Here is an 18361-nt window from a genome sequence, read left to right as displayed (position 1 = left end):
AATTTGTGGTTTTGACGTGAAGTTTAAACAGTGAGGATTGTTAGTTTTAGATAATATTCAAAGGCAGTCTTCTCGGTTTCCAGATAGAGACTAGAAAACTTTTACGAACCATCTGGATGTCAGGTCTACACGATACCAGATGTTCAGGTTACTTTAATTGCTCAGATTGTTTATCGCATTCTTGCTCTTCATCAGATCTGGAGAATTCTATAAACACAGCCCAAACACCCGTCTTTCATGTCAGGCAGTGTTCGCTTTTATAATGGTCCAGCTACCTATTTCAAAGTGCGGGCACCATTTAATTGCTTTATGGCTTCGTAGAATTCAGCCTTTACGAACTCTGTTTATGTTGCACTTTCAAATATACATTCGAAGAAAATGCATGCTATCGAGAAAACCACGGCCTTACACTCGAACTTACGTTATTTAATGCCCATGCCTAGCAGTACAATTTTAAAAGGATTTCTGCGTTATTCGAAACATTTTCAAGTTATTTGAAAATTTCTGCGTTACTCAACTTCAAGTCTTTTGATTTGCCGATATCTATAATGGAAGCTCTGCCCTTGTGGCTTTCTTTCTGAGTAGTTGTTCCAAGGGTTTTCTTTCAAAAGGAAAACCAACCGTTCCCTCCTTCCACCCTCCAAAGAGAGTACCCCCCACCGAGAGACGCAGAGGAAGAGAGAGAGAAGAGAGGGAGGCAAGTGCTTGCCAGACAGCTGCCCCTGCAGGCTTTCCTGTCCCGCAGCAGTCCCCTTGCACGCCGCAGACACACGAGGCTGGAAAGGAAATGAACTGGGTCTGGTGTCTAGGGAGGCATACAAAGTGTTCTGAAAATTGCAATTTTCTTTCTTTTTTTTTTTTTTTTTTTTTTTCTGTTGCGCATTGTTTTAAAAATGGGCTCCTGTTTTTTCTGTGGCTCTGAGGTTCTTGGTCCCAGGAGAGCATGACTCGCTGGGTAGGCAGGTAGACTCATCACTCTCAAATTGTTTGGTGAGCAGCAGGTGAGGGTGAGACACACGCGCGTCGCGTTTATTTTGCTCTGCTTTTGTCATTAAAAAAAGTCGTTCCGTACTTACGCCTTTCGCGTGTGGAAGGCATAGCTGTAGGAATGAACCTTCTGAATTCAGATTTGTTTGTAGATTGAGGCCGAAAAAAAACCCCTCACACCTTAGTGGAGGTTAGAATTTAACTTTCGATTCCTGATAATTTATTCTGTTGGAATATGGACAAGACGTGGGTGAGTAATTTAGGCTCCTCTGATTTCTCTCTGCATGATTACTCATTATAGAATATGGAATTGAAAAAGCTGTAGTTAGCTATATGCTTAGATTACCACTTAGAGTGAAGCAATATTTATATTTAGGAGATGTCTATATTTTTCTAGGGGAGGTTTAAGCTTGACTTGTAATTTGGAACCATAATTCTATATCTAGAGGGAGCCAAAAGCTGGAGGTCACTTAAATTTTTTCTTTTATCCAAACTAATCCTCAGTTCTTTTAAGTCAACAGCTGCACATTCTCTGCACATTCCGTTTTCAAGTCAGAAAGATACATATCAGAAACGTAATTGCGTGTCAGAATTTTTCCTTTAAAATCAAGCCTTTTCTACTTTCTTGCTTCAGGTGAACTCCACGCAAACACTAGTATTCGAGCCAGATGTCCCGGGGAGAAAGCACTTTTATCTTTAAGTTAGGTTTTCTACGTGAGGTTTAGCTTTTCGGAACTTTGTGAGCTGCCGATTTCACGTGCAAACTAACGCTTTCTTCTCCTGTCGTGTTTCGATGGCCCGTGTCCTCCACTCAGAGGTGAGGGAGCCTTCTCTCCCGGTCACCTCGTCGGCCAGAACCGCCCGTGCACAGCAGCTGTTTTCTTGGTATCTGCTGCCACCAGGTGTGGGAGCTGGCTGGACCCGGGCTCCAGACTCCCCAACAGCTGCGCCAGAATTCTTTGTAACGTCCCTACTCACCCGTCGCAAGAGAGTCGTTCTTCCTTCACCTCGCCCCATCTGTTTAACGTTCCGTCCCTTCTCGTCACAAAACGTGGATTCGGACCATTTCATTTCTCTCATTTCAGATGTATCAGGATTCCAGGAAGAGACCACGCAGGATGTATTAGATCCAGAGGGTCACAAGTTGTAACTTCATTATTTTTCTCCTATTTCCAACTATATACTTTGCGTATATCTATAGACATCAATGGGCCAACTTCCAGTTTTGTGGTCACAAATTTAATTTACTCCGTTGTATGTAAAGAGTACCTTATAGATACAGTTCAAAAAATTTTAATATCCTTCATCACGAAAAGGTTGACAGCTTTCCTTTTCATCATTAGCATGGTCTGAATTGTGGTTCAAATTACATTTCAAGCCATATACGTTTATATTTGTGAATGTTACGTATACGTAACTTACATGTACTTCTTATTCTGGTACACTTCTAACACCTTTGGCCCATTGCGTCTTAGATGTAAGGCTGGACTGCCAGAACTAAGTGGACGTTTTCATCTTTCTTAGGTCTTTTATGCCGCCCTGGATCAGATCTACCATGGGAAGCACCCCCTGACGGCATCGACCACAGACATTCTCAGGGAAACCCAGGAGAAATTTTATGGCTTACCATACGTTCCAAATACCGTGAGTCTCGCATTTTGATCCTGCCGTGTGCTGTCGAATGGTTCAGCAAGTGTCTCCGTCAGAGGGAGTAGGTTGTGGTCCCTTACCCCTTGCAGAACCTGAAATCGCTACATTTATGCCGAGGTTTTGTATGGGGCAAATGCTAGCAGTTGCCTGGCTCATTTAATATCTCTAGCCATCCATTGATAATGCTTATTTTCTTCCTGCTAGCAATGTGTTTCTGGATGCCTGGGAAGGTAAGCGGTGAAAAAGGTCATTGGAGTTAGTCTATAGTTCTTTTTTGTCATTTTCCTACAATGAGAAGAACGGTTAGCGATATGAGACGAATGTGATTATCAGCCCCTAATCACTTTCACTGCAAAGGGAATTGACATTTATAGGGATTATGATAGAAGTTTTGCGTATCTTCTCTCATTTAGTGTGGTCTGTCAGCATAGAAGGCAGGGGCATTGTTACCATTTATTGAGAACGCGGTGCCAGACTCCAGCTGGCTGCTTTGCAAGAGAACCTCTGATTTCACTCTCATAGTGCTTAGGCAGAAAAGAGGGTTTATGCAATCTCATCACTGAAAGATACAAGGGTATATCTGGTTTCAGGTAGGTTGGATCTGGTTAGTGCTTACAAAATACCGTTCGAAAAGTTTCTCTTTCTTTCCATTTCTCAGGCTTGTCCTTCTTGGGGTTCATTTCGTCCTCAGGCGGGCTGCCCTGACTAGGTAGGGCGGTGGCTGCCGGGAGGGCCTGGTTTAGATCGTCCCCGCTTAGCCAGTCTGATAGAGAGCACATTTGGAGGCGCTCTGTGATCTGTACAATGCCGAACACGTGTTGTTACAGTATTGGGTGCCAGCACCCGTGCTAAGAGGCTCGTCAGTGAACCGTAATTGTCCAGGGGATGTTCAGGTCCTGACACTCAAACATACATTGGAATAGTTCGAATTTACCACACAAGTAAAGTAATAGCGTATTTTATCATCATAGTACTTCTTATCAATAGTTTTGGTCATCTGGACGCTTAATCATCTGCTCCAGTATATAATGCTAGGCATATTATGTACCTGTTTTTGACTTTATGTGTAATTTACCGTTCTAATGCTGTGTATTACTGAGCCCTGGATTGTCTGTGTTAGTGAAAATTTGTGGCAATGGGAATATTCATCAGTGGAACAAACCATAACAGTTGCCTAGATTTAATAGCTTTTTCCAGTTTGCAGAACACTGCCTGATTCATGTGCTGTTGTGCTCGTGTGTTTTTTGTGCTCATTTTTTAGTCTTTGCTTAGTTTTATTTATTTTTAATAGTTTGTTTATTTTGAAACAGAGTGTGCACAAGCAGGGGAGGGGCAGAGACGGTGGGGGTGAGGGGGAGAGAGGGAGGGAGGGAGGGAGGGAAAGAGAGAGAGAGAGAGAATCCTAAGCAGGCTTTGCACTGTCAGCAGCTCGGAGCCCAACACTGGTCTTGAACTCATGAACCGTGAGATCATGACCTGAGCTGAAACCAAGAGTCAGATGCTTAACCGACTGAGCCACCCAGGCGCCCTATTCTTTGCTTAGTTTACAGATAGATGTGATGTGAACTCCATGTAGTTATAACGTGATCGGTAAGTGATTAAATCATAGGAAGGCAAAAATTAGGAGGAAGCGGGAAGCTTTCTAAAGCTGCAGAACTTGAGCTTGGCCGAGCTGCTTCCTCTGCCTTTCTTTATCTCCAGTTGTATGGTGACGTAGCTGTACCTGTCCTTAGAAGAGAACCCAAACTTCCTACCGTCCAGATTCCTCTGCGTAATAATGAAATATACAAAGATGAAGTAACAGTGGCAAACAAATTCTGAATCAACTATCAGTAAATTGTTTGAATTTAAAAGAAAGGATGATGTTATTAAGCTCACTATCCTTGTCCTACTTCCTTTTGAGAAAATACAGAGACTTATCTCTTCACTGGGATTGTCTCCCTTGTTCATTGGCAGTAGCTATGGCTCTTTGAGTACATTGTATTTTGTTTGTTTGTTTGTTTGTGTTTTGTTTTGTTTTTAAATTTTATTTTAGACAGGGAGAGAACATGAGCAAGGGAAAGGGACAGAAGGAGAGAGAGAGAATCCGACAAACCATGAGGTCATGATCTGACCCGATACCTAGAGTCAGACACTCAACTGACTGAGCCACCCAGGTGCCCCAAAGATACTCTTAACTATAGAGAACAAACTGAGAGTTGCTGGAGGTGAGGTGGGAGGAGGAGGGGCTAAATGGCTGATGGACATTAAGGAGGGCACTTGTGATGAGCACTGGGTGTTATATGTAAGTGATGAATCACTAAATTCTACTCCTGTTAACTAACTAGAATTTAATAAAAACTTGGAACATTAAGGGTGCCTGGGTGGCTCAGTCGGTTGGGCATCTGACGTCGGCTCAGGTCATGATCTCACGGCTCGTGGGCTCGAGCCCCGCATCGGGCTCTGTGCTGACAGCTCGGGGCCTGGAGCCTGCTTCGGATTCTGTGTCTCCCTCTCTCTCTGCCCCTCCCCCACTCGTGCTCTGTCTCTCTCTCAAAAATAAATCATCGTTAAAAAAAACAAAAACCTCGAAACATAAAAAAATAATAACTGGAAGGTTTATAACAGCACTGTTTGTAAAAGTGGCAAAAAAAGAAAGAGGTGGGATTCAGGAAAGAACCCAAGTGACTGTCAGTGGAAAAAATGGATAAATAATCTGTGCCATATTCATTGTCTGGAATTCATGCAGCTGAAACTGAGGGGCACAGATGATGGACTTCTCACAGGTAAACACATACGCAGTAAAACTCTAACGAAAAGTGAAGGAACAGTAAACACAAGATTCAGAGGGTGCTCACCAAGGAATCAAGGAATCAAGGATCAAGGAATGGGATTATACACGCCTGGAAGTGTCTTGTTTCTTAAACTGATAGTGCATATAACCTTGATAGTTTTGTCATTCTCCTTATCTTAGTTTATAGAAATAGTAGAAAACTGGTACGTGGAAAAGATTTCTCTACGTTAAGAGGTTATTTTGGCTGCGCCATATGTGGTGAAGAATGGATTTAGGGAGAACAGTTGGGAAATTATTCAGGTGCTGGGGTAGAGCGGGTAGCTCGCACCAGGGAAGTAGCTGTGGAGGTGGAAAGATTGAACTGGGTGTGAGAACAGTGTAGAAGGCAGGCTCCATGAGGCGCAGTGGTCGGCTGGACGCGGAGGTCAGGGGGTGGAGAATGAGTGTGAGTTCGTCACGAGCATTGACCCGGGAGGGGGACTTGAGAGCATCCCGCCATGCAGGCTGGAAGAGGGATGGTTTCCCTACAAACTTATCTCTAGGGATGTTTCTCTGCAGTGAATCCTTTTGTTCCCTCCAATGAAACCATGAGAACAGGAGAATGTAATTTGAACACCAACCTACAGAGTATTCATAATGTTGATAGAACTGCACAGATTATATGCATGTAATGTGGCCTAAACTTTTAGACGGTGATTATGTATGTGTCTGTATTAGTGTCTCTCCAAGCGCATTAATACCTTGAGAATAAAGTGTCCCATCAGCTACGTTTGAGGAATACTTGTTTAAATAATGTCGAGCGGGCTTCTCAGGATCTGTGATGTGCTAATGAACATTGAGTCTCTCGTGCTTTGTTTGAAAGCTTACTAATGACCAAAGAACTCTGCCTGGTTCATTTCTAGACATCAGCCCCGTGTAGATCATGTTTTGGCAAACTCTGCTCTTCTGATACGCGATTATTGAACACGGGCAGCTCCATCCGTATCCCGCAATAAATAACGGGTGCTTATTTTTCGAGTGAACAGACTTATTACATCAGCAATTTATTGATACTTATGACCTAGCTCTAGTGCTGTATATAATGTATAGAGAAATGTAATTTGTAATTTTCTTGCTATTCTAACAGTAGTTTGCTAGGGGCCCAAAAGCTGGTTGTAAACAGAGCAGTTTTACAGCGTATCCAACGGGCTAGTCTTGTACCGTTACCGCTTTTATTCTATTTGGAGCCTGATGTTTGGTTTTGATATTAATGACCATCTCTTCTCAGAACATTCTGTTCCTAGATGATTGTGTATCACCTCCATTATTTACTCAGAGAGTGGAAGATGCTGCATTTTTATTTTTATAGGATTCCAAGTTTATGTTTTTACACTGTCTCTCATCCCTCTGAAGCAGTTGAGAGGCAGTCATGTCTGGGAGCGTCTGGGTCAAAACCTATCTCTAGCCTTGTGACCGTTCGGTTCTGTCCTTGTGAGTATTTTTCAAGTTCAAAGCATGAACAACGGACTCTGCTGACAGACCGCAGTTTTCCAAGATTTGTTAACGACTCATTTGTATCTCGCTCGGTTGAACTACCTTTGTGGACTTTGTTGGTGAAGCCGTGTCTCACACGCAGCTATCCTGGGAATAAAAGAATTCTCTGAATAAATCTTGCCGCCAGTGAGGCCTTCTTTGTCCTTTACCACCTCATGTTGAAAACAGTGATGAGTACAGAATAAGAAAGTCCTGAGCACCTGAAAACGTCACAATAAGTATATCTGAGGAGATTGTCTTTCTTGTCCATTCATAATTTAAAGTTTGCTATCTTGAATAAAGCTAAAATATACAAGACTTATTCTAGGAAAGCACTTACTGGGATTGAATGACATGTTGATATCCGCTCATTATTCTTGTTAGAACAAACGCCAACAAAGAATGTGAAAAGAAGGGACGCCTGGGTGGCTCAGTCGGTTGAGCATCCAACTCTTGATTTTGGTTCAGGTCATGATCCCAGGGTCGAGGGATCGAGTCCCATATCAGGCTCCATGCTGACCGTGGAGCCTAAGATATTCCCTCCCCTCACTCCCTCCCTCCCTCCCTCCCTCCCTCCCTCTCTCTCTCTGTCTCTCTTCCCCCTCCCCTCCTGACTCTCTCCCTCCCTCCCCCCTCCCTCTCTGTCTCCCTCTCCCTCCCTCTGCCCCTCTCCTCTGCTCATGCTCTCTCTCTCTCTCTCTCTAAAAAAAAATTTAGGGGGGTGCCTGGGTGGCTCAGTTAAGTGTCCAACTCTTGATTTTGGCTCAGGTCATTTTCTCATAGTTTAATGAGTTCTAGTCCCATGTCGGGCTCTGCACTGACAGCACAGAGCCTGCTTGAAATTCTCCGTTTCTCTTTGCCCCTCCCCTGCTTGCACTCTCTCTTTCTAAAAAAAAAAAAAAAAAAAAAAAAAAAAAATTGGTTAAAATTAGTTTTAGTTAAAATTATTTTTTAGTTAAAATACAGATACAGATACAGATGGAGCTATAAGCTATGATCACAGACTGCACTGAGCAGGGAGAATTTGCTGAGTAAGATGAAGGGAAATTTAGAAGACAACTGAGGGGAATATTTAAGCAGTGGGCACACAGTGGATCAGCCAGTGCGGTTGGATAAGGTCTTCTAATTGGAGCAGCTTTTTTTTTTTCTAATGTTTGTTTATTTTTGAGAGAGAGAGAGACAGAGCACAAGTGGAGGAGGAGGGCCATAGAGAGAGGGAGACACAGAATCCAAAGCAGGCTCCAGGCTCTGAGTTGTCAGCACAGAGCCCGATGCCGGGCTGGAACTCATGACCTGTGGGACAGTGCCCTGAGCTGAAGTCATACGCTTAACCGACTGAGCCACCCAGACCCCCCCCCCCACCCCGAACAGCTTTTTTTCAAGTACCAGCAAAAACCAAAATTTTAAACGTACTATTTTCCGTTTCTGCTACTATTAAAACAGTATAACGCTCTGCTCTTTTCTATTATTTTAGGGTTACGTTGACTGTAGTAGCTTAGAACATGCTTTATAGAACATCTATTTTGGGTGTGTGTTCTGCATTCCCAAATAAACAGGCTAATAAATGAACTTTTAGCATACAGTTTATGTGTAACTTGAGGGCTTCCCTTCCTGAAATTGCTCAATTTCTAGAGCGATTCTTACCCTGACATTGCTGATGTCATGACAATACCTGGAAAGGAAAGTAACGTGTAATTTACCAGTTGGGAGATGGTGTGCAACCAGTGGTAAACCCACTTGTTTGCACAGCGGGCTCATCCCAGACAAACTTTCAAACTGACCTGTTAACCATGTGGAAGGACATGGAATCGACACAGTGGGAGAGTGCAGAGAGATTTTGAGAGTCCTTTTACCGTGTTTATTTTACTGTATGGAGTTTTTTTTTTTTTTTAAGTCTCAAAAAGAAGAAAAATAAGCAGAAACACAATGAGAAAACGGCCTTGCTACACACGGTTTGGGTGTGAAGACTGATTTATTGCCATTAGAGTTCATTCTCTTTCCTGTTTACTTGATAGGCAGACTCCAAGGGCTTCTTTCTTCAAAATAAGTAAGTGAGTGAGTCGGTATATTTGTGTAGAAATCCCTGTGGATAGCTGACACTTGTGCGTTCAGATTAAAAATCATGTTTAAAAATGTCCAATTTTAAGTGTATACTTCAGAAGTTTCCAGAGGAGATTACATAATTTTAATTTAAAATTATATTACAGCTTAGTGACCTCACATAGACTCACGTGTTCATGATTTTATTTTAAAAGCTTTAATTTTTAGAAAAATTGGTAAATCATGACGGTAAGAAATAATAGCCCTCGTAAGCGATTTCTACCATCTCGATTAAAATGGCAGTCACATTTTTTCCCAGTTACTTTTAAAGTAAGGCCGATAAGAGAAACTGATCATATGGGAGGCGTTATTGAGAAATCTGAGGTCTGCTTTCGACCTGTTCTTAACCTCACACCTGTTCAGAGGTTGGTTTAAAGAATGGCATAAACGTCTCTTTTTTTTAATGTGGGGAAAAAAAAAATACTGCCTGAAAACAATAGAAGTAGAGCCCCCGAGTGGTTGAAAGTTCATCATTCTGTCTCCAGAGACTTCAACCTCATTTATTTAATAAAAATCTTCATTCCTCCTATTTAGTTTTTTTTTCTTCTTCTTCCTGGGGAAGCAGTTCCATTTCCTCCCTTTTCTTACGCGCTACCTCTTTTGCAAGTGGAAAAACAGTTCCAGAAAGTGAAGGTATCAGCCAGGTATCACACTAGTTTGGAGTATTTGTTGTTGCTAAGCAAATGTTAAACAAAACAATATTTATTTTTTGCTTATCTGGAATACAAAGACCATGTGGTGCGTATCTAAAAAAAACCTAAGTAGTTAATTGCATGTTAAATTCCTTTCCTCTTTGGCTGCATAAACAACTGAGAAAATATTTACCTTCTCTGTCATGCTGGATTTATTTACGACTTTGTAACTAAAACACAGAAGTGTTATAAATTGAAACTTTAATCTCATGATTGACTCATTTTCTAAAAATTTATATGGTTTCAGTCTGTGGGACAGCTGCAACTCTAGATTTCACTGATTTAAAACACGGGGAAATTATAGGACTACCCGGGTTGTTTTTATAATAGAGCTCTTTGGGCCAAGTCACCGGCTTTCATTTCTGTCTTGGTTTTCACGAATAGAGCTATACTTTTTTTGTTTTTTTTGACCCCCCTGCAAATTTACATGGGTTAGATATAATGAAATGAAAATCCAGGATATTAGGAGTTTTTCCTATACCAAGTAAACTGTATATTTTAAATGATGCACACGTGTCTTTTAGATTTTAGGCAGTTTACATTTCAGGAAGTGGCTTCTCTGGTGATTCTCTAAGTAAATTATGTTCTCATCCATGGCAAATATGAGCTGTGAGCAGGACGTGGGGACCTCACTACTATTCATGGAATGACAGTACCCAGAGGGGCTTGCTACAATGCCTTTTTACCTCTGTGCCTTGTGACCAACAGAGAAGCCAAGGGCAACATTAGTAAGGTAAGGAAGGCTCCCCTTGAGTGATATTAATTTTACGTTTTAATTATATTTTGAGTAGGAAGGAGTATATGCACATGCCTGAAAACCGTAAGATGTAAAAACGTGAAAGAGTCCATGTGTAACGTCCCTCCTGTGCTCCCGTCCCCCTGGCCGTGCTCCCGTCCCCCCGGCCCTCCGCCTCTGTCCATAGGGGTCCCTGGTGTTCCTGTTGTCTCTCACATACTGACCTGGAGTGGAAATCGCTTCTGTGAGACATAAAGATACATCGAATCCGCAGTCTCAGTGACGACCTTCCCTCACCGCGCCTCCTGCCCTGTCTCCCAGATGGGTGGACGCTAGCCTGGGCAGTTACAGTTCTCTTAACGAGTGTCCCCTTACCGACTTTCCCTCTCTCAAATCCACACAGCTATCTGGGAGATCTTTTCTAAACGCGCATTCGCTTATAACACCCCTTCCCTTAAAACCCCTCAGTGCCTTTCGCTGCTCTTGAGCCAGAGGCCGAAGACCTTTGCCGCCCACGGGTTCCTGTGGGGCCTGGTCAGCCCAGCCTTGTCCAGCTGAACACAGCCCCTCTTTGGCTTCGGGTTCTTGGCACTCACTTCCCTCTGCCTGGAGCACGTTCTCCTGTCTTCTCACTCTGCTCTGCTGGGAATGTCACTCCCCCCGAGCTCGCCGGTTCCTCTGTCGCCCACCCTCACAGAACCCAGTTCTTTCCCTGCGTGTCGGTCATCCCGGTTCCTGATTTCTCGAGGTCATTTGATTACTTTCTGTCTTCCCGAGGGGAGTGACGTTCACATAGCAGCAGGGCCCATTTCTATCCGTTCATGATTCCTTCAGGTCACCAGTGCATGGTAGTGCCCGACAAATGTTAATAGAAGGTGTTTTGTTTTGTTACCGTCTTATTGAGGCGGAACTTACATGAGATACACAAATCTTAGTGCACAGCTCCAGGAAATCTTACATCGGTGTATACCTGTCTCATTGCTACCCAGGTCAAGATATACACCGTTTTCAGCACCTGCTTCTAGGAGGCCCCTGCAACCTGCCAGTCAGTATTCCTTCAACATACCTTCCCCACAAGGTAACCACCAGCTTTGCCTGTTTCGAACCTGAGCTAAGTACCACCGTGTGTTAGGTACTCTTTTGAGTGTAGCGTCTTCTATACGGCATCGTGTCTGCGAGATCCGTGCATCTTGTTGCGTGGTTTAGTGACCTATTCTTTTCCATTGCTTTGAAGTATTCCATTTTTAATATGCCGCAACGTACTAATGTGTTCCACTATTGACTGACATTTGAGTTACTTCCCTTCTGGGGTTATTGTGAATAAAGTTCCTGCGAATATTCATGTATATATCTTTTGATAGACGCAAGCATTCGTGTCTGTTGAGTATGTAGCTGGGAGTAATTTGGGGGATACTTCAGCTTTACTGCAGCTCCCGCCAAACAGTTTTTCAAAATAATTCTGCGGGGTTTGCACACCAACAGGCAATGTTCGGATGCACCGTTTGTTCCACGTCCTGTCCAATACTTGATATTGTCAGTCCTTTTAATTTTAGCCACTTTGGGAGTACGGAGCCATATCACATTGTGGTTTTAATGTGTTCTTTTCTCATGACTAAGAACTCCGGGCACTTCTTCATATGTTTATGGGCCGCTTGAATGTCCTCTTTGTGTAAACATTTTGGCTCGGATGTGGATGAGTAGGAAGCCATCCGAAGGTTTCAGGTAGAGGTCAGATAGAATTTGGAGTATAAGAGCGGGAGAAGAGTCAAGAGTGATTGCGAGGGTTTTGGCCCAAGTGGCCAAAAGGAAAGCGTTGCCTTTAACGTGGAGAGGAGACTGTGGGAAGGCTAGGTCCTTGGGGCAATCAGGAAACCGGTTTTAGGAATACTAAGTATGAGATGCCACTAGTCAAACGAGAAGTTGTCACGTAGGCTGGTGGATATACAAGTCCAAAGTTCAGAGGAGCAGTCTGTGCTGGAGATAGGGATTTGCATTTATCCACACATAGATTATATCAAAGCCAACGGACTGGGTGAGATCACCCTTAGGAGTGATGAGCCCTGGGCCATCATTTAAAGGGCTGGAAAATGAGGAAGGACCAACAAAGAAAGAGAGAAACCAATGAGTTAGGAGGGAAATATAAGAGCGCACTGTCCTGGAAACCAGTGGTCTCATTTGGAATGTATGGCAGTTGGATGGGGTAAGCTCAAAACCAGTCGCACTGAAGAGCCTGGGAGTTGATGAACGGGGAGTAGGAAATGTGACACGGGTTCACATTAGTTTGCAAATGGACGGGCAGCGTTTCTGTTTGTTTATTTGTTCCTGGGACTCTGCGTGGGGGCGGGGCCGGGACGCCCATTCACTTTGGTAGTGAAGCTAAGAAGCTTTCCAAACTTTGGAGTTGTGTTATAGGGACAGAAGAGGGAAGATTAAGTAATTTACCCAAGATGTTCCAAGCAAGAGTAGTGTACATGTTGCGTCACTTTATGCATATTTACTGTCGTGAAATAAATACCAGATGGAGCCAACACTTAAATAGAAAAAAATAAGCCCTTATCTGCCTCCTTTTAGCTCCTCTTATCTTCTCTTTCGTTTAGAGAAGGATAGTAGGTTAAAAAGAGATGGAAGAAATTACAAATGAAAATACAGATGAATGGATTTGACCACAAAAATTTTAATTTCTCTCAGGAAATATGAATAAAATTCACAGACAAGCATACTGGTTTTCAAAAATTGCAACACTTAATGACAAATGGTTTATATTGTTGCTGCATAAAGAGCGCATACAAATACAAATAAAAAACGGGCAGAACAACAACCACAAAATCCCAACACTCCCCCCAAAGGAAAATAGGCATAGAAGTCAGTCACAAAAGAAGACAATGCAAATAGTTAATATAGATCTACAAAAAAATTGTTTGACTTTCTTGGTGCGCAAAAGTATGCAAATGGAAATAACAGCAAAATGACACGTTCACTTATCATATGACTCCATATTCTATTAAAAGACATCACTAGTGATTGTATTGATACACCGATGTAGATATTTTTATTTTTGTTTCTAGGAGGAGGAATGGGTTTGGCAGGAGGGATCAAGAACATGGAAGTCTACAAAAGCCATTAATGTAGCCCTGAGGAATTTATTCTGAAGATATACATAGAAAACCCAATAAAGCTGGACACCTGATAATTAGCACATCTACAAGAAATTGGAGTCCAACATTGGAGGAAAGGTTAAGCAAACCGTATCGTACCCTGTGCTTGTCATTAGGCCTGCCCACTTAGCACTGTGCTATCTCTGACATGTGGTAGAATTGCACATCTTTGCTCTGTGCAGTTAGTTGTGGCCACGTGACTTGATCTGGCCAAAGAAATCGAGCAGAAGTGATGGGGCTCATTGCTGGGCTGCAGCAGTTAAGAGCCACTGCGCACTTGTCCACATTTCCTCCCTGTTGGCCCAGCAACCAATGACCTTCCGGGTGGTGGAGACTCAGAAAGCCTGGGTGCCTAAGTGCTGCTGACGTGAGAGGAGTCCGCTCACCCGAGAGAGATGTGTCGTCTGCTCAAGGAACAGATCTTTGCTGTTGGAAGCCACTGAGACGGTAGGATTCATGTTACTGCCATCGTCACTTAGTATATCCTGACTCGTAGAGGCCACACGGTGAAGTAATATACAGCCGTTAACGTTCACAAAGAATTCTTAATATCAGGTTAGTGAAAAGCATCTAATAAAATCATAGATAGTGTGATTTTTGTCTTTTGAAAACCGAAGGGAGCTTTCACATTAACAACTGTTTATCACAATCACGGATTACGGGTGAGTGTCAATTTCCTTTTTGTATTTTTCATTCCGATTTTTCTTTAAGGAGCACAGACTCCTTGTAAAGTTGGAAGGGCAGACACGCACACACACAGACACACATAGCTTCAGTTGGCTTCCAGTGACACAGGCGTTCATTCAGTTCTTTCTGTGCCATTGAAGACATAAAGGCCATTGAAATGTCAGTGACCATATGGCCCTTCCTTTCCTCAGAGCCCAGCTGAGAGGAAGGAGCAGGGCTGAGCCTGGATTAGGTTCAGAAGAGAAGCTCCTTCTCCCCATGGCTTGAGTTCTGGATATAAAATTCACCACACCTGAGCCTGAATACTTTCCCTCTCTTCTTCGAGAGATCTTGGAGGTTGGGAATGCAGACTCTCTTGTCCCGGAAAAGGTACATTCTAAAAGAGATGACTTTCGAGGTGATGCCCAGCGTCTTCACAGCACCGAGCAGTTTTTCACTGCAGGGTACTGTGCGAAAGTACCATGGCAGAGAACGTAAAAGAGAGAGAAAGTGTGTTCTTCACCTGGACAAAAGTTACACGGACATTAATAAATGAAAATGAATGGATTTCTTTGCAACCGAGTCCGTAATGTGATTCTCTTACTTTCCCAGATCACCTTGAAGTCCCAGGTGTCTTTACTAGGATTAAATTCAATCCTCGATAAAATGTAGTTTAGACTTGGCTCATTCTTGTTCATCATCTTCCACGGGCCTTTCTTGCTGTGTGCCAGGCACAATGTGTTGATCCTACGTGCAGAGCAGACAGTAGGCTGGACTCCTATCTACGTGCCAAACTGAGGCCTCCCCCATGCCCGCCCCTTGTGTTTTCCCAGGCTCCGTCTGGTATTCACCCTTTCTCCTCTTGCTCTGAGACTGTGCCCCAGAACCCTAACTCCTATCCCTAGCTCTTGTTCAAGGTTCCGAACCCAGTTTTCGATATTGTAGAAGAACTACAGTTAACTATGGATGCGTATGTCTTGTCCATTTGACTATTGTAGCCTTAAAATAAATCCCTAAGGGTGAAATTGCGTAGCCAGAAGATACGTGTAGAGTTTATGTTCTGGTACACATCGCAAAGTTAAAATCCAGATGGCTTTTCCTTGATGACCCCAGTTATGGATTTGATTTTAGTTTTTGCCAATCTGATAGACCATACATACTTTAATTTATTTCTGCTTGCAATTCTTTTATTACCGGTGAAACCAACAGCTTCGCCTGTGGTGTCTTACCATCCAGTAGGAATTGGATTTTGTCTATTTTTGTCATTTTCCCATCTTTACGTTCATCTTTTTGTTACTCGTTTTCATAGGGTCGTCAGCCTTTTAGTCTTTTTGTCATAATCTTGTCCTCCCATTTTGTTATTTATCTTTCAGCTTCTTTTATGATTTTTTTTAACACTTAGAAGGTTTTATGTTTGTTACTTAGCTTGATGGCAATAAATGTTGTTTTGAGTTAAATCTTTTAGACTTTTCTTTCAGTTTTTTGTCAGCCTTCAAGAGAGCTTTCTGGCCTAACTGCATTCAACTTTCTGTCCACATTTTCTTCTCGTACTCTTGTGGTTTTATTTTTCATGTTTCAATCTTTGACTGTTTAAGTTTGTGGCAGTGTTAAGGGATGAGATTGGAACCGGCTTTCGTTTCTCTAGTTGGTTTTTGAATAACCCGTTTTTCCCTACTGACTTGAAAAGATGCCCTCTGTGAGATGCGAAGTTTTCCTGCACGACAAGGTTTGTTTCTAGGCTTTCCATTTCAGGGGTTCTTGCCCAGACTGGATAATCATTTGTGGAAGTTTGGGTGTTTGTTGTTGGTTGTTTATTAATAGAGATGCCTTTGTTCCTCTATTTACGTCATCTACCTATTCCCGTCACCGTGTTGCACGTTTCTAACATTCTTACTGGAAGTCCCTCCTGTATCTTATTACATGAATTCCTGTTTTAAGATTTTTTTTTCTGTTGTGAATGGATATTATATATCCCCCAGCACCTTTTTCCAGCTAGTCTCCATTGGTACATAGAAGTTATTTATTTTCGTTTTTTACTTTTGTGGCTGACAGTCTTGATGAACAACTGACTGTTTTCAATACTTATTTACCAGGTTTTAGGGATTTTCCAGATATGTTTCTATATATGTTTATCTATTTATCTACATCTATATAGACATAGATATACATATAGATACATATTTATGTAGATACATATCCCACAGCACATGTAAGTAATATTTTTGCCGCCCCTTTCCAATTTTTATGCGTCCGTGTGTCCTTGACTGGTGCGGTGGCTGAACTTTCAAAATAATGCTGAATAATAATAGGGAAGTTGAGCATACTTGTTTGGTTTATGGTTTTAACGAAATGTTTTAGGTTTCACCTGTGATTTGAAAGAGGCCAGAGCGTGTGAGGGTCAGAGAAAAGAATACTACAGGATAGTCACATCTTCAGATTACAAAGGTAGGAGTGAGAAGGTTCCGTGAGGAAGTAGGAGGTCCGCAGCTGAGGTTCTGTGTAGGGGAAGGAGTCTGAGTGAAGGCGTCTCCCCCGTGGAGGGCCAGGTTGACTCTGCCTGGGAGACGGTGCAGGAATAAGGTGGGTGCGAGGCTTCAGGATCAGATGGCCTAGAGCCAGTCTTAAGCATCAGATCTTCATCTGTAAGATGGTGATATCGAACCCACTATGGTTATCATAAGAGTGAGAGAATATTTGTCAAAAGCACTTAGCCCAATGCCCGGCACATAGTAAATGCAAAACAGATGTTAAACATTATTAGTATTGTGAGTGTAGTAAGAGATCACTGAAAGGGGACTTTTTTTTAAATTTGGATGTAGTTGACACAGAATGTTACGTTAGTTTCGGGTGTACGACAACACAGTGATTCGACGCGTTTGTACGGGACCCTGTCCTCATCACAAGTGTAGCTCCTGTCACCATACGACACTACGACAGTACCATCGACTGCGTTCCTTCGTTGGCTTTTTTATTCAAAAGGAGGGACTTAAATGATCAAAAATGGCATTTGAGGAAGAAAATCACATCACTTGCACGTAGGATGGGTAACAGATGAAAATAGATGGGAATCTCGTGTGTGGGCCACCTTCTTTTGTCGGTGACTTTTGAGGGTGATCCCTGTTCCCGAAAGACAGCCGGAGGCCCCCCGAGGTAAGGCGCGGCTGGTTGCTTGAGTAGCGCTACGGTGGCTTTGCGCCCTTCTAGCTGCTCTCCGTGCCCATATGTGGTTATTGACGTGTGAGAATAGCTTATCTTGGTGTCTTTTCCACCTCTTTATATATTTAATAATGACAGACGCGAGGACCCAGCTCGTTGCTCGCTTTAATATGCCTTATTTTCAGATCCTTAACTTACTGATGGTGTAGTCATTCTTTTTACACGTGTATATTTTTATGTGTCTCGGGGAGGCTTTGAAATACTTGCTGATTTATGGAGAGTGAAAACTCAACCAAACTTTCTCGGCACACTTAGGAAAACTCAGACTCTTAAAAGCTAAAATCAAACAATATTTGAGATGATTTATACAATTTCAGCAATAACTTTTTTCCACTTAAGCCCAAGTACAGTCTAAACAACCCTTCCCCACTGCTAAGTCCTTTAAACGAGAGCAGTGGAGGTCTATAAATCAAACGGTAGTTTACATTTGTTTCACAACCACTTTTTGCAACCTGTTTTCCCTCTTAAAACTTAGTATATTCTCCAAAATGTTCAGCCAGTCCTATGTTGAGATTAAATTAAAGTGAACGAAGAAATGTACAAAAAGATTTTGGAGAATAATAGATGGCCACAGTTTAGAAAAGCACAGTATTGAAAATGAGTAGAGTAATGCTGGACGCTGCTGAGCTGGCTCGTTCTAAATAAGAGAATTCAGCCGTGAGCGGGTTTGTCTCCATCGTGAGGAATCAGCACAGTCACCGTGGTGGAGTTATCTCAGATTAGTCTGCTGGCACCGATCCTAAGAATCCACAGGGCACTTTAATCCTAATTATGTTTAATAACCTCTTATTTTGAATTAAAACTTCATAATATTCATTCCACATGTTCGTGAGTGGCAAACAGAGTTCTCATGTGCCCTCCAGCCAGCTTCCCC

General features: G+C 42.6%; 1 protein-coding gene across 5 annotated transcripts in view; it reads left to right on the top strand.

The window, feature by feature from the left end:
* The window catches only part of LOC102960672 (mitochondrial intermediate peptidase), a 162892-nt gene that overhangs the window by 91824 nt on the left and 52707 nt on the right, over nucleotides 1-18361 (top strand). For 4 of the 5 annotated variants that reach the window (XR_006216036.1, XM_042982618.1, XM_042982470.1 and 1 more), the window contains exon 16: nucleotides 2512-2631. Coding sequence is in view for 3 of the 5 variants with exons in the window: in XM_042982618.1 (XP_042838552.1) it covers nucleotides 2512-2631 (120 nt within the window). In the remaining 2 variants the exon portion in view is untranslated. Of the gene's footprint in view, nucleotides 1-2511; nucleotides 2632-13515; nucleotides 14053-18361 lie in introns of all 5 variants that reach the window. The other variant, XR_006216046.1, reaches the window with a different exon arrangement.

Source organism: Panthera tigris, chromosome A1 (genome assembly GCF_018350195.1).
Source record: "Panthera tigris isolate Pti1 chromosome A1, P.tigris_Pti1_mat1.1, whole genome shotgun sequence".
NCBI classification, from domain to species: Eukaryota; Metazoa; Chordata; class Mammalia; order Carnivora; family Felidae; genus Panthera; species Panthera tigris.
The sequence above is the reverse complement of the archived record's forward strand: the minus strand, read 5'-3'. Positions and strand labels throughout refer to the sequence as shown.